At 43.5% G+C, this 14,047-nt stretch overlaps 1 protein-coding gene across 2 annotated transcripts; it reads right to left on the reverse strand.

Annotated features, from left to right (window-relative positions):
* Positions 1-1,991: 1,991 nt before the first annotated feature.
* mrpl35 (mitochondrial ribosomal protein L35) lies at positions 1,992-13,496 on the reverse strand. Of its 2 annotated transcripts, none has more exons than XM_052010140.1 (4): positions 13,394-13,496; positions 11,568-11,760; positions 10,760-10,901; positions 1,992-2,408 (listed from the first exon to the last, which is right to left on the reverse strand). In XM_052010140.1, exons 1-4 carry the CDS (start codon positions 13,416-13,418, stop codon positions 2,220-2,222), a joined length of 549 nt encoding a protein of 182 aa, XP_051866100.1. In that variant the 5' UTR covers positions 13,419-13,496; the 3' UTR covers positions 1,992-2,219. The 2 variants fall into 2 exon arrangements, with proteins under 2 accessions (XP_051866100.1, XP_051866099.1); XM_052010139.1 differs by having other exon boundaries at positions 13,373-13,436.
* Positions 13,497-14,047: the final 551 nt, after the last annotated feature.

Here is a 14,047-nt window from a genome sequence, read left to right on the forward strand (position 1 = left end):
TCCAGTCTTTTGTGCTTCCCCCTTAAATCTCTTTCTCCCACCAATGGCAAATGTGAATTCAGCTCTGGGTCCTCTAACCACTGAGCTTCTCCACTTCCTTTAACAAGACACAGCTCCTTTGATAGGATCCATTTCCTTTCCCTATATTGAAAACACTAAATGAATGCAGGTTGTGGCAAAATACTCAATATTAGCGCTTCCTTTGTTCATAGCAGAATTATTTCTCCCAAAATGTTGTTTCTCTAAACTTCAAATTTATTACAGATCTGGATTGCATTGACTTAAATAGTGGTGAAGACCGATTCAGTAGTAACATTGAAAAGGAAGACTGAAATGTACTTGAAAGAGAAACATTTTAAATACATGAACAATGTGGTTGGAGTAATTGGGTAGCTATTTCAAAGAGCCAGCACAATCATGATAGGGTGCACTACCTCCATTGGAGTGATTTGATAACATACTTGGCTCAGCCCAATCTCACAGCCCCCTGGAGACATATGTCATATCACTATATTATAATCCCTATATTAGATTTGAGAGACCCAACCATATGTCTTTACGTGTACAATTATCTCCCATTATTCAAAGGTTTTAAAAATAGCTTCAGTAGAATTTCTGAAGGATAGTCTCTTTTTGTGAGTGGTGATGCAATTATTGTCTCATACATTCTTCATGTAAGCTGGACAACAAAACTTTAAATAGGGAGATAAGCTAGAAAATATACACTGGTGTTACATGTCAAGCACATGCCTATTAACTAATTTTACATTGCACTGCAATAGCAGGCAATGGCAGAGATGTGTGCTGCCTTATCGGAGTACTAAACCACTGTGCTAGCTTGTTCACATTTAGACACAATGAATGCAAATGTAAAAATAATTACATGTTTTTGTAACAATTATATTGACTTAACAAATGCAGACTATGCTGTACACCATTGTAAAACTATACCGGGATAATGTACAGGTCAAAATACTTGTATTTTCCCATGCATTTTCAGCTGCATATATTGAAGCAGATTTACTTGCAACATGCACTGGTTTTTAAATACCTTTCACAATAGATCGGTCTAAGTAAAGATGGTGATTGTCTTAATTTGTACTATTGTATTTTTTTCCCTTCTGGTGTGCAAGAACCTTTTTATTTCCTTAAATTTGCAACAAATAACTGCAGATCTGGCAGGCCAGAGCACTTTACTGTTGTATTCATTCACGTTTGTGTTCCCCGACTACAAAAGTTAATTGTATATAGAGAAATTGTTGTTGCTGTTACACTGGTTGCATTCAGAGTACTGCATGAATTACGGGATTGTTGTCTTACATTTGTCACAGAACTCTTGGAATTGTAATAAAAGACTTAAAGATTGTAACGGGAATGGCTTCATTTTTATGCTTTACACAGACACTTTGCATAGTATTTTCTTCTCAAGGGACTAGGGCAGTGCATTTGATCTCCACTGTATTATAGATTGGTGGGATATTCGTTCACACATGATCTTGTTATGCATTTCAAGATACATCACAGTACAGAGGCACCAGATTGAGACAAGATACTTCATAAGGGAGGAGGGCAAGCTTTCAACTCTAATATTTTTTGGAAGCTGACAAGAGCTTGTATTTACATGGTGCCTTTAATATAGTGAAGTATTCAAAGATGATTCACATGAGCATAATCATACAAAATTAAAATAGCACCCAGCTAAAGGAGAAGACATTGACTAAGTCTTTGTTAGCTTGCCAGGGTGTCAGACGTTGAGGAGGACATTCAAGAAATACAAGCAAGAAGGTTGAGGGAATCTGAACATTAGGGCTCGGAAAGCTGAGGGCCCACTTGCCCATGTACTTTCAGCCCTGATTTCTTTGTGACTAAGCAACCAGACGTGGAATGCCAAGACCTCAGCACAAATCTCCTGCTGCTTTTGTCAGGGAATGTCCAAAAGAGGCTTAAAGTGCCTCATCCAAAAAAACAATACAAATTAAATTCAGGAGAAATTACATTGTTGGGAAATTTTATTAAGTTATATTAAACACAGACATGCATGTAAGAAATAGTACAGGCAAAAGGACCATCTTTGCCAGTTGTTCAATATTCACAATGTCAATGGTTATAAAGTTGGTCACCATCAAGCTCCAACCAAGTATGCCTGGTGCAAAAGCTGTTAATTCTGTTCCTGGATCAAAGCAATGAACTGCAGATTTTGCCAGAACTGTCATAGATACTCAAACCTTCAGGTTTGTTCGATCATGGTACATCTGGTATGGATCATTCACATACCAGTTCCGCCTTTTCCAGAACTTCGTGGTCATTTTATCCAGCATTTTGCTTTGGGTTTTGTTGCAGAAGACATGTTGTCTGAGTCGCCTTTTTCTATCAGATCTCTTTTTCCAAAGCTTTTTCTTATAACCCGCCTGAAATAAAAGGGACCATTGTGGAGGATCTGAATAGCATAACTCATGTGCATTCTTGGTTCAAACACTAAAGGCACTGCCTGTTCATTCTCAACAAGAAAGCAGGTTTGAGTGAAAAATTCATGCTTCTTGCAACTTCCTTTCACTTGTTAGAAAATCCAAAGTAACATGACAGAAATAGGTTTAGAAAACGATTACTGAATATTAGCTTTACATGCTTGCACATATATTTCATAGGCTTACTTATTTACTATAGATTTACTTATAGGTTTGCCATAAGTAGGAAGAGCAGTTGTAGATCAAGTTTGCTCCACTATTCAATAGGATCATGGTTGATCTGGCATTCGTCCCCTTTCCCCATAACCCTCAATCCCCCTACTGATTAGAAATCTATCTATCTTAATCTTAAATAAGCGAGGGCTCTGCCCCAAAAGCTCTTTCAACAAAGACTCTCAACCCTCAGAAGAAATTCTTTTCTCAACTTGGAGTCCTCTAATTCAGAGACTATGCCCTCTGATTTTGGACTCCCCTATGAGAGGTAATATTCTCTCAGCATGTACCCTGCCCAGCCCCCTAAGAATCTGATATCTTTCAAGAAGATCACCTTTCAGTCCTTTAAAGTAAAATGAGCAGAGTTCAGATCTGTTTAACATTTCACCATAAGCACAATCCCTTCAAATCTGGGATCATCCTCATGAACTTACTCTGAACTGACTTCAATGAGATAATACCTTCCCTTAAACAGGGGTACCAAAAGAGTTCACAGTACTCTAGATCAGGTGTTAATAATGCCTCGTACAATTGATGTTAAGGTTTCCCTACTTTTATACTCCAACCCCTTTGAAGTAAGGGCCAAGGCTCCATAGTCTTCCCTATTATTTGCTGCACATGCCTGCTATCTGTGTCCTGTGAACAAGGAGCTCCCAAAATCTGTTAGATTCATAGCGTTATATTGCAAGGAAACAGGCCCTTTGGCCCAACTTGTCCATGCTGTAGCTTTCAGTTTTTCTCCATTTAAATAATGCTCAGTTCTTTTGTTCTTCCTTCCAAAATGAACTTCACATTTTCCCCACGTTATCATCCATTGGTTGACTTCTTACCCTCTTACATAACCACCAATATCTCCCCGCATGTTGCTTGTATCCTGCTTACAACTCACCTTCCCAACTATTTTTGTGTCGTCTGCATATTTGCTGTACATTTGTTTTCTGGCTCCAAGTTGTTAATATAATCTTTAATAAATTATATTTAATTGGGGGAGAGCAAATTATGATGGTATTAGGCAGGAACTTGGGAGCGTAAATTGGGAACAGATGTTCTCTGGTAAATGCACTGCAGAAGTGTGGAGATTATTTAGGGAACACTTGCATGGGGTTCTAGATAGGTTTGTCCCATTGAGACAAAGAAAGGATGGTAGGGTGAAGGAACCATGGTTAACAAGAGAGGCGGAAGGTTTAGTCAAGAGGAAGAAGGAAGCTTAATAAAGGTTGAGAAAGCAAGAATCAGTCAGGGCTCTTGAGAGTTACAAGGCAGCCAGGAAGGAGCTTAAGGGACTTAGGAGAACTAGAAGGGGGCATGAGAAGCCCTTGGCAAGTAGGGTTAAGGAAAACCCTAAAGCATTCTGCACGTGAGGAACAAGAGGTTGACTAGGGCAAGGGTAGGACCGCTCAGGGATGAGGGGTTTGGAGACAGAGGAAGTAAGGAAGGCCCGTAATGAATACTTTGCTTCATTGTTCACCAGGGAGAGGACTTAGATGAAGGGGAGGTTAGCGTAGATCAGGCAAATGTGTTGGAGCACGTCAAGGTTAAGAAAGCAATGTTGGAGCTACTAAAAAGCATTAGGATAGATAAGTCCCCGGAGTCGGATAGGATATACTGCAGGGTACCACGAGAAGTGAGGGAAGAGATTGCTGGAGCGTTAATGATGATCTTTGAGTCCTCCCTGGCCACAGGAGTGGTACCAGAGGATTGAAGGATGGCTAATGTTGTTCCATTGTTTACGAAAGTTAAAAGGGATAGTCCTGGGAATTATAGACCAGTTAGTCTTATGTCAGTGGTGGGCAAGCTATTGGAGAGGATTCTTAGGGACAAGATTTATGAGCATTTGGAGATGCATAGTCTTATAAAGGATAGTGAACATGGCCTTGTGAAAGGCAGGTCGTGCCTCACGAGCCTAATAGAATTTTTCGAGGAAGTGACAAGACGGATTGATGAAGGTAGAGCAATGGATGTGGTATATGTGGATTTTAGCAGGCATTTGACAAGGTTCCCCATGGTAGGCCCATTCAGAAAGTCATGAGTTAAGGGATCCATGGAAAATTGGCTGAGTGGATTCGGAATTGGCTTGCCCACAGAAGGCAGAGGGTGGTTGTAGAAGGGGAGTATTCGACCTGGAGGTCATTGACTAGTGGTGTTCTGCAGGGACCTGTTCTGGGACCCCTGCACTTTGTGATTTTTATAAATGACTTGGATGAAGAAGTGAAAGGGTGGATTGGCAAGTTTGCAGATGACATGATGGTTGATGGTGTAGTAGATAGTGCAAAAGGTTGTTGTAGGTTGCAACAGGATATTGACAGGATGCAGAGCTGGGCAGAGAAGTGTCGGATGACGTTCAATCCGCAGAAGACTGAAGTGATACACTTTGGAAAATTCAACTTGAAGGCAGAGTATATGGTTAATGACAGGATTCATTGCAGTGTGGAGGAACAGAGGGATCTTGGGTCTAGCACATAGATCCCTCAAAGCTGTCGTGCAAGTTGATAAGGTGGTTAAAATGGCATATGGTGTGCTGGCCTTCATTAGCCAGGGGATTGAGTTCAAGAGCAGAGAGGTAATGTTACAGCTCTAGAAGACCCTGGTTAGACCACATCTGGAATATTGTGTTCAGTTCTGGTCACCACATTAAGATAAGATTTCTTTATCAGTCACATGTACATCAAAACACACAGTGAAATGCATCTTTGCGTAGAGTGTTCTGGGGGCAGCCTGCAAGTGTCGCCACACTTCCGGTGCCAATATAGCATGCCCACAACTTCCTAAACTGTACGCCTTTGGAGGAGACCGGAGCACCCGGAGGAAACACATGCAGACACGGGGAGAATGTACAAACTCCTTACAGACAGCGGCTGGAATTGAACCTGGGTTGCTGGCGCTGTAGAGTGTTATGCTAACCGCTACACTACTGTGCCTGCATTATAGGAAGGATGTGGAAGCTTTAGAGACAGTGCAGAGAAGATTTACAAGAATGCTGCCTGGATTGGAGAACATCTCTTATGAGGAGAGGCTGAGCAAATTAGGGCTTTTCTCCTTGGAGAGACGTGACAGAGGTATATAAGATTATGAGAGGCACAGACAGAGTGGATAGCCAGCATCTTTTCCCCAGGGCAGTAATGACCAATACCAGAGGTCACCCGTTTAAGGTGCATGGAGGAAAGTGCGGGGGGGGGGGGGGGGGGGTGGGATATGTCAAAGGTAGGTTTTTTGTTTTTTTTAAATGCAGAGAGTGGTGAGTGCCTGGAATGCACTGCCGGTGGGATGGTGTTGGTGGTAGGGGCCGATACGATACGGTCATATAAAGAGACTCTTAGATAGACACAAGGATGAACGAAAAATAGAGGGTTATGGGAGGTGAAGTAGAGAGGGGAATAGATAGAATGTGGATAAGGTTTATATAGGTTGGCACAACATCATGGGCCAAAAGGCCCGTATTGTGCTATACTGTTCTATATATTGTAAATCATAGCTGTCCCAGCACTGATCCCTGCAATCCCCACTGGTAACATTACAAGTCTGAAAATGAACCCCATTTCCTTCCTTGCTGCTCCCGGCTGTTCACCAATACTCTATAAATGCCATTTTATTACCTCTAACACCATGGGATCTAGTTACTTTAATGTTTTGTGAGGCACCTTGTCAAATACCTTCTGGAAATACATTTACTGGCTGCCGTCTATCCACTCTGGTTGAGACTTCAAAGAATTCTGATAAATTTGTCAGACATGATTCCTCCTTCATGAAGTCATGCTGACTCCGCCTGATTAGATTACAATTTCCCAAATGTGTTGCTATTACTTCCTTAATAATTGACTCCAACATTTTCCCAACCTGGCTAATTTTCATATAGCTACCCTTTTTTTTTTACCTTGTTGCCCTTTCCTCTGGCACTTTTCCAGATTCTAAGGAATTTTTGGAAGATTACAACCAGTGCATCCACTATGTTGGTTGCTACTTCTTTTGGGATCCTAGAGAGCAAGCCATCTGGGCTACGGGACATAAGTTTTTATCCTCAATAGTTTGCCTAATACTAGTGATGGTGATGATTTTTAATTCCTCCCTGGCATTAGTCATAGAATAGAGGCACAAGGCATGGAAACAGGCCACTTGGCCCACCATGTCCATGCCGACCACTGGGCACCCATCCGTATTAATCACATCTTCCAGCAATTGGCCCATAACTTTCTACGCCTGCGTGATTTAAGTGTTCCTCTCGGCACTTCTTAAATGCTCTCAGTGACTCTGTTTCAACCACTCTCCCTGACAATGTGTTCCATGTACTCACCACTCTCCAGGTGAAAAAGGTCCCCCTCAGATCCCCTTTAAACCTCTTACCCCTTACCCTAAATCTATGTGCTCCATTTTTATTCATCTATAATAAGGGGAAACTTTTCTGCAGTCTACTCTATCTAGACCCATAATTTTATATACCTTAAATCATTTCCCCTCTGAACCTCCACCATTCCAGGGAAAACAGACCTCTGCTCTCCAGTCTTTCCTCATAACTCAAATGCTCCATCCCAGGCAACACCTTGGTAGATCTCCTCTGCATCCTCACCAGCTCTATCACATCCTTCCTATGGTGTAGTGACCAGAACCACGTGCAGTACTCTAGCTGAGGTTTGACCAATGTTTTATAAAGATGGAGCATGATCTCCCTGATCTTGTATTCAGTGAATAATGGCCAGTATCCTATATGCCTTCTTAAATACATTATTTAACTATGCTGCCTCCTTCAAGTATCTTGGAACTTGCATGCCAAGATCCCTCTGTTCCTCAAGAGTCCCTAGGACTACCATTCATGTGTATGTCCTAGCCTCATTGAACGTGCAAAATGTATCACCTCACACTTATCAGGATTAAACTCCATTCTGCCATTTCTCAGCCCAATTCACCAATACACATCACCCTGTAACCCAAGACTACCCTCTACACTATCAACAACTCCACCAACCTCTGGGTCATCTGCAAACTTACAGATCACTACATCCACATCAAATCATTTACATATATTAGCAACAGCAAGGGACCCAGCACCATTCCCCGTGGTTCAATCAAAAAAAACAGCTCTCTACCTGTTTCCTATTGTCAAGCATATTTTGGATCCAATTTGCTCTGGATCTCATGGGTCCTAACCTTATCGATCAGTTTTGCTCAGTTCCTGCCTAAGTGATGATTAATTCTATCCTTCAGAATTTTTTCCAATAACTCCCCTACTACTGATGTGAGGGTCACAGGTCTGTAATTGCCAGGCTTTTCTCTGCTACCCTTCTTGAAAAGTATTCAGTATTCATGGGATGTTCGTAGCATCTTCGACCATAAAAACTGATGCAATGCATCTGTTTAACTCCTCTGCCCTTTTCCCCATAACTATTTCCCCACCCTCATTCTCTAGATGGCCAATGTTCACTTGGACCTCTATCTTCCACATTATATACTTAAAGAAACTCTTTGTGGCTGTTTTGATATTTCTTGTTGGTTTGCCCTCATTTTTTATTTTCTAAATTTTTGTTTCCTCCATCTTTGTTGGATTCTGAATTTATCTCAGTCTTCCAATCTGCAGCTAATTTTCTCCTTCTCATACGTTTTCTCTTTCAACATAATAAACTTTTTGATTTTGTTGGTCAGCTGTGGTTGGTTCATCCTTCTCTCAAATCTTTCCTCTTACTGGGATCAATTTTTGCTGACTGTTGTGAAGTGCCTCCTTAAAATGTCTGTCACTGTTTGCCTATCATCTTTCCTGCTAATCTATCTACTGAATCCACTTCAGCTAACTCTATTCTCATACTATTGTAATTCTCTTTATTTAAGTTAAGTTTTTTCCTCTCAAACTGAATACGAAATTCTATCATGCGATGATCTCTACTTCCTTGGGGAAATTTTACTCTGAGATCATTTATTAGACCTGCCTCATTACCAGATCTAAGAAAGCCTGATTCTTCGTTGGCATTACTCTAGGAAACAATCCTGAATTATTTTTTTAAATTTCTTTTAATTTACAGCGTGGTAACAGGCCCTTCCGGCCCAACAAGTCCACGCTGCCCATTTTTTTTTAAAACCCAAATTAACCTACCCGTACGTCTTTGGAATGTGGGAGGAAACCGGAGCATCCGGAGGAAACCCTCACAGACATGGGAGAATGTACAAACTCCTTACAGACAGCAACGGGAATTGAACCCTGATTGCTGGCACTGTAATAGCATCGCACTCACCGCTACGCTACCGTGCCACCCCTATGAATGTTTTCTCATTGGAAAAGGTAGCTACTAGATTAGCACAATCACAGTCTACAGCTCAGTACATCACAGAAACCAGTCTCCCCTCCATGGGCTTTGTCTACACTTCTCGCTGCCTCAGTAAAGCAGCCAACATAATCAAAGACCCCTCGCACATTCTCTCTTCTCCTCCCTCCCATCGGTTAGAAGATACGAAAGCCTGAAGGCATGTTCCACCAGGCTCAGGGACAGCTTTGATCCCTCTGCTATAAGACCACTGAACTGGCCTCTTGTATTATATATAAAAAAAGAGGGGCAGGCTCGGTAGTATAGCAGTTAGCGTTACGCTATTACAGTGCCAGTGATCCGGGTTCAATTCCGGCCACTGTCTGTAAGGAGTTTGTATGTTCTCCCCGTGTCTGTGTGGGTTTCCTCCGGGTGCTCCGGTTTCCTCCCACATTTCAAAGATGTACGGGTTAGGAAGTTGTGGGCATGCTATGTTGGCACCAGAAGCATGGTGACACTTGTGGGCTGCCCGCAGAACACTCTACGCAAAAGATGCATTTCACTGTGTGTTTCGACGTACATGAACTAATAAAGATATCTTATCTTCTCTATTTCCCAAGCCTGATCAAGATAGGTTAAAAGGTTTAAAGAGAAAGGAGATACATTGATGCCTAATTTTCACCACTTCCAGTTCCCCAGCCCTGACCACTCTACGCAAAAGATGCATTTCACTGTGTGTTTCGATGTACATGTACCTAGTCATGGCCTTGCACCTTATTGTCTGCCTGCACTTTCTCTGTAACTGTAACACTATATTCTGCATTCTGTTATTACTTTTCCCTTGTACTACCTCAATGTACTGATGTGATGAAATGATCTATATGGATAGCATGCAAAACAAATGTTTTTCACTGTAGCTTGGCGCATGTGACAATAATAAACCAATTCGATACATAAAGGTTAAAGTCTCACATAATTATTGCACTGATCTTTTCACATATCCACAATATTTCTTGACTTATTACTGTTGTAGAGTCATACAGTACAGATACAGGCCTTCAAACCACCATGTCAATGTCAGGCATTAATTACTCATCTATACTAATTGTTCTTACTGTGTGACTACTCTTTGGGATCTTATTCACTACTACTATCAGTACCTTCTTTCCCTTGATAGCCTTTCTTTTCCACCTCCACTCATACGGGCTGAACATCTTGAGCTAGATTCTCTCTCACAACCATTTCATCCCTTAATAAAAACGCTACCTCACCACCTTTCCCTTCCTGACTGTCCTTCCTAAAAGTCAAATATCCCTGAATATTAAATTCCCAGCTGATCCCTTGCAATCATGTCTATTTGATCACACCCATTTACCTCTAATTGCATTGTTAGTTCATCGACCTTATTATGAATACTTCTTGCATTATGATACAGAGCATTTATGCTTGCCTTTTTCTCATCCCAGGAATTAACAGGGTGAATCTGCTTTGGACTATCTCTAATGCTACTATATATTTTCTTAGATAAGGGGACCAAAACTGTGCACAGTTTTCCAGGTGTGGACTCAAAAATATCCTGTAACAAAATAATTGTAACAAAACTTTCCTATTTCTGAACTCCAACATCTTTGCAATAAAGGCCAATATGCCTGTTAATTCTTAACTACTTGCTGCAATGACCTTGCATTGCCACTTGCTCCACTAACTGTAAAGTGAAATTTCTTTGGGATTCTGTTCCAACATGACCCTACACCTATTCTGTCCACAAAAAATCCAGCTATGCAAATTTGTCTGGTAGGTTATTAGCTCATGCTGTGGTAGTTCCTTTAGAATGTGCAGAATGCTGGGAGTACATACCTTCCTTCGCACCCAGAGTCCACAGTGCAGCCGCAGGAATCGCTTGACAACGGCTTTTACTGTCTTACGCTTCCCTTTGCGAATGCTACAATAGGTTAGGGTTCTTGCAGGCTGTTGAAAACTGGGAGCCTGAGGAGTCATACTATGCACAATAAAAATATTGTGGACATCAATGCACAACTTAACAAATGCAATCATTCTTTGTATACATCCAATCTATCAAGTTTGTCATCGTAGATGTCCCACTTATTTCTATCCTTCTATTAACAGAATCTAATTTTCAGTTTCAGTAAATCTTTTTTTCCTTTATCAAGGATGCAAGAAGGTGAAAAAAACAAAAACCACAGTGGAATTTGACATTGCTAGATCATTTATACTGAGGCACGCTATAGATATATAAGACAGCCTGAGAAAACAACAGACCAGTTGGGAAGTCTATAAATGGGACATCAATTAAAAACCCTGGCTGTTAAACTACTACTTATTTCCTCTTTTGGGCATTAACATGGAGATCTTGTTGGAAACAAAGACGAAAATGCTGATAATAATTACTGCAATGCATGTTTAGTACAAACACAGAGGGTGAACTCCTACCCTTCAGTATCTAAACAATACAAAATTAAGTTGAAGAACAAAGTAGTTACATGAACTTATGAAAAATTGACAGGCTCATTCCACTATTGCCAATAGTAAAATAAAAGTGGAAATGAATAAACATAGCAATGATTAGAGAATCGGTCATCTGAACTATTAAAGTGCATCAAAATTCACTTCTCCCTGATTGTTAAACCCTTGCTTTAAAACTTACCTTTTGAGAGCAGCAAGTTTATGTGCACAAGTAAATCTATACTCCATAGATGATCCCAATTTGGTTACTGTAGAAATGGTCGGAGATGAAACATGGCAAAGGTTGAAGGTGGTAAACCTGGAGACCAGCTGCATAACGGAGGAGCTTCCTGAAACATTATTCTGGGCTATAGGAAGGAGGAGCCTCAATGTTCCTTAAAATACAAGAAGAACAGTTTGAAAACAATACTCTTTTACTTCGCTTTCTCTTGTAAAATAAAGTTTTCTGTTACCTACCAGTATATAAATCAATTACTTAGAATGGCCTGAATAATTAGGTGCTAATTGGGACATAGAAATACTCACGCTGACTGATTATTTAACATGTCTGAAAGCAAAAAAACACTGGGAACACTGGGCAAAGAAACAGAGGCTACATTGCAGGTGATGGGGCCTTCACCCGCATCTCCTCTCTTTTGCATACTTCTGCTCTAACCCCACCTACCCCCATGCAAAAAAGGGATAGATTTCGCCCGGTCCTTTCACCCCAACTGTCGACACATCCAGCACATCATTCTTTGACATTCCTAGCTGCTACAATGTGATCCCATCACCAGTCACATCTTCCCCTCCCAATCCCTTTCTGCTTTCCACAGAGACCGCTCTCTCTGTGACTCCCTGGTTCGCTCATCCCTCCCCAGCCATCCCTCCCCTTCCCAGCAACACCACGAAGTTAACTGTCCCTACGCCTCCTCCCTCACTACCATCCACATATCTAAACAGCCTTCCTCATGCTGTACAATTCTATGACTCTCCTTTCAAAAAGTAGGGGTCGGACCCCAGGGGTGGGGTGGTGGGGGTGTGTGTAGGGGTCGGAGCCCGGGGGTGCGGGGGGGTGTAGGGGTCGGAGCCCGGGGGTGGGGTGGTGGTGGGGTGTGTAGGGGTCGGAGCCTGGGGGTGGGGGTCGTGTAGGGGTCGGGGCCCGGGGGTGGGGGTCGTGTAGGGGTCGGGGCCCGGGGGGGGGTGTAGGGGTCGGAGCCCGGGGGTGCAGGGGGGTGTAGGGGTCGGAGCCCGGGGATGGGGGTTGTGTAGGAGTCGGAGCCCAGGGGTGGTGGGAGGGGGTTGTGTAGGGGTCGGAGCCCGGGGGTGTGGGGTGTAGGGGTTGGAGCCCGGGGGTGGGGTGGTGGGGGGGTGTGTAGGGGTCGGAGCCCGGGGGTGGGGTTGTGTAGGGGTCGGAGCCCGGGGGTGCGGGGGGGGTTGTGTAGGGGTCGGACCCCGGGGGTGAGGGGGGGGGGTTGTGTAGGAGTCGGACCCCGGGGGTGGGGGGGGGGGGTTGTGTAGGAGTCGGACCCCGGGGGTGGGGGGGGGGTTGTGTAGGAGTCGGACCCCGGGGGTGGGGGGGGGGGGGTTGTGTAGGAGTCGGACCCCGGGGGTGAGGGGGGTGTGTGTAGGGGTCGGAGCCCGGGGGTGGAAGGGGAGTTGTAGGGGAGCCAAGGAGTCGGCGGGGAGGGGTGTAGGGATCAGAGCCCGGGGCTGGGGGGGGGGGGGGTGTAGGGGGTCGTAACCCAGAGGCCGAGCTCTGGGGGAGCCCGAGGGTGGAGGGAGGGATCGGAGCCCGGGGGTCGGGGGGAACGGAATTGCGCCTTGCGTAGAGTGAATGGTGGTGGTTGGGGGGGGTGGGGTGGGGTGGATCGGGGAGCTGCTGGAGCTCAGCCTGGACACACGCAGTGAATCTCCCTCCCTCCGGCCGCTCCCGGCTCCCAGCCGCCCGCCGCCGTGACCACCCGCCGGTAATTCCGCTCCCAGCCCCCCGCCGCCGCCACCCACCGGTAATTCCGCCCAACCCACCGAGCCCGCTCCTCAGCGCCGCCATCTTGACATTTCACCTGAGGCTCCCACCCACGGTGGCTCCGCGCAGTCAAACCTCCCGACCCGCGTAATCCAAAATTTTACACCAGCTCTCTAGTTTGGAGAATTGTTCAGGTTGTGCTTATCGTTTAAATTAAGCCACTTCCCAACAAATATCTCAATAAATCGCATGAGAGCATTTTAAATTTTCTTGCAATAAGTTATTTGGGTAAAAGGAGAGCAGAGTACAAATGTATTTCAACCTTGTCTTTAAAGTTACATATGGGATGAGTAGAGCTTGGTGTTTGAAGGTTGGCATGGGCATGGGAGAGGGTTCAAAGAGCCTTTTTTTGCTCAGCATGACTCTATAAATATGTTTTCTTTGGATAGTAAACAAACAGATTGACGCAAATGTATTCATGAGTTTTAAAATGTATTATCATTTAATTTTTAATCTAACCAATTTATTCTGCAATAATTGAACAATATACATTATTGTACATTCATATAGGGCCAAATCTTGCTGGTTCCAACTGACAGTTCCAAAATCAGCAACTTATGTTCAGCCATTCAAACTGAAGTCTAGACTTGCACCCATACCTTACTTCAATAACGGATGATGCCACATGTCTCATACTCTGTTGCTTGAATTCC

The sequence above is a fragment of the Pristis pectinata genome, chromosome 2 (genome assembly GCF_009764475.1).
Source record: "Pristis pectinata isolate sPriPec2 chromosome 2, sPriPec2.1.pri, whole genome shotgun sequence".
In the NCBI taxonomy this organism is placed as follows: domain Eukaryota; kingdom Metazoa; phylum Chordata; class Chondrichthyes; order Rhinopristiformes; family Pristidae; genus Pristis; species Pristis pectinata.

Coding starts and splice junctions, on each gene's coding strand:
- mrpl35 (XM_052010139.1), bottom strand. CDS start 13,418: ATGGCGGCGCTGAGGAGCGGGCTCGGTGGGTTGGGCGGAATTACCG. Junction 10,902..11,567: donor AAACTTGCTGCTCTCAAAAG/GTAAGTTTTAAA, acceptor TATTGTGCATAG/TATGACTCCTCAGGCTCCCA. Junction 2,409..10,759: donor GACTCTGGGTGCGAAGGAAG/GTATGTACTCCC, acceptor CTTTTATTTCAG/GCGGGTTATAAGAAAAAGCT.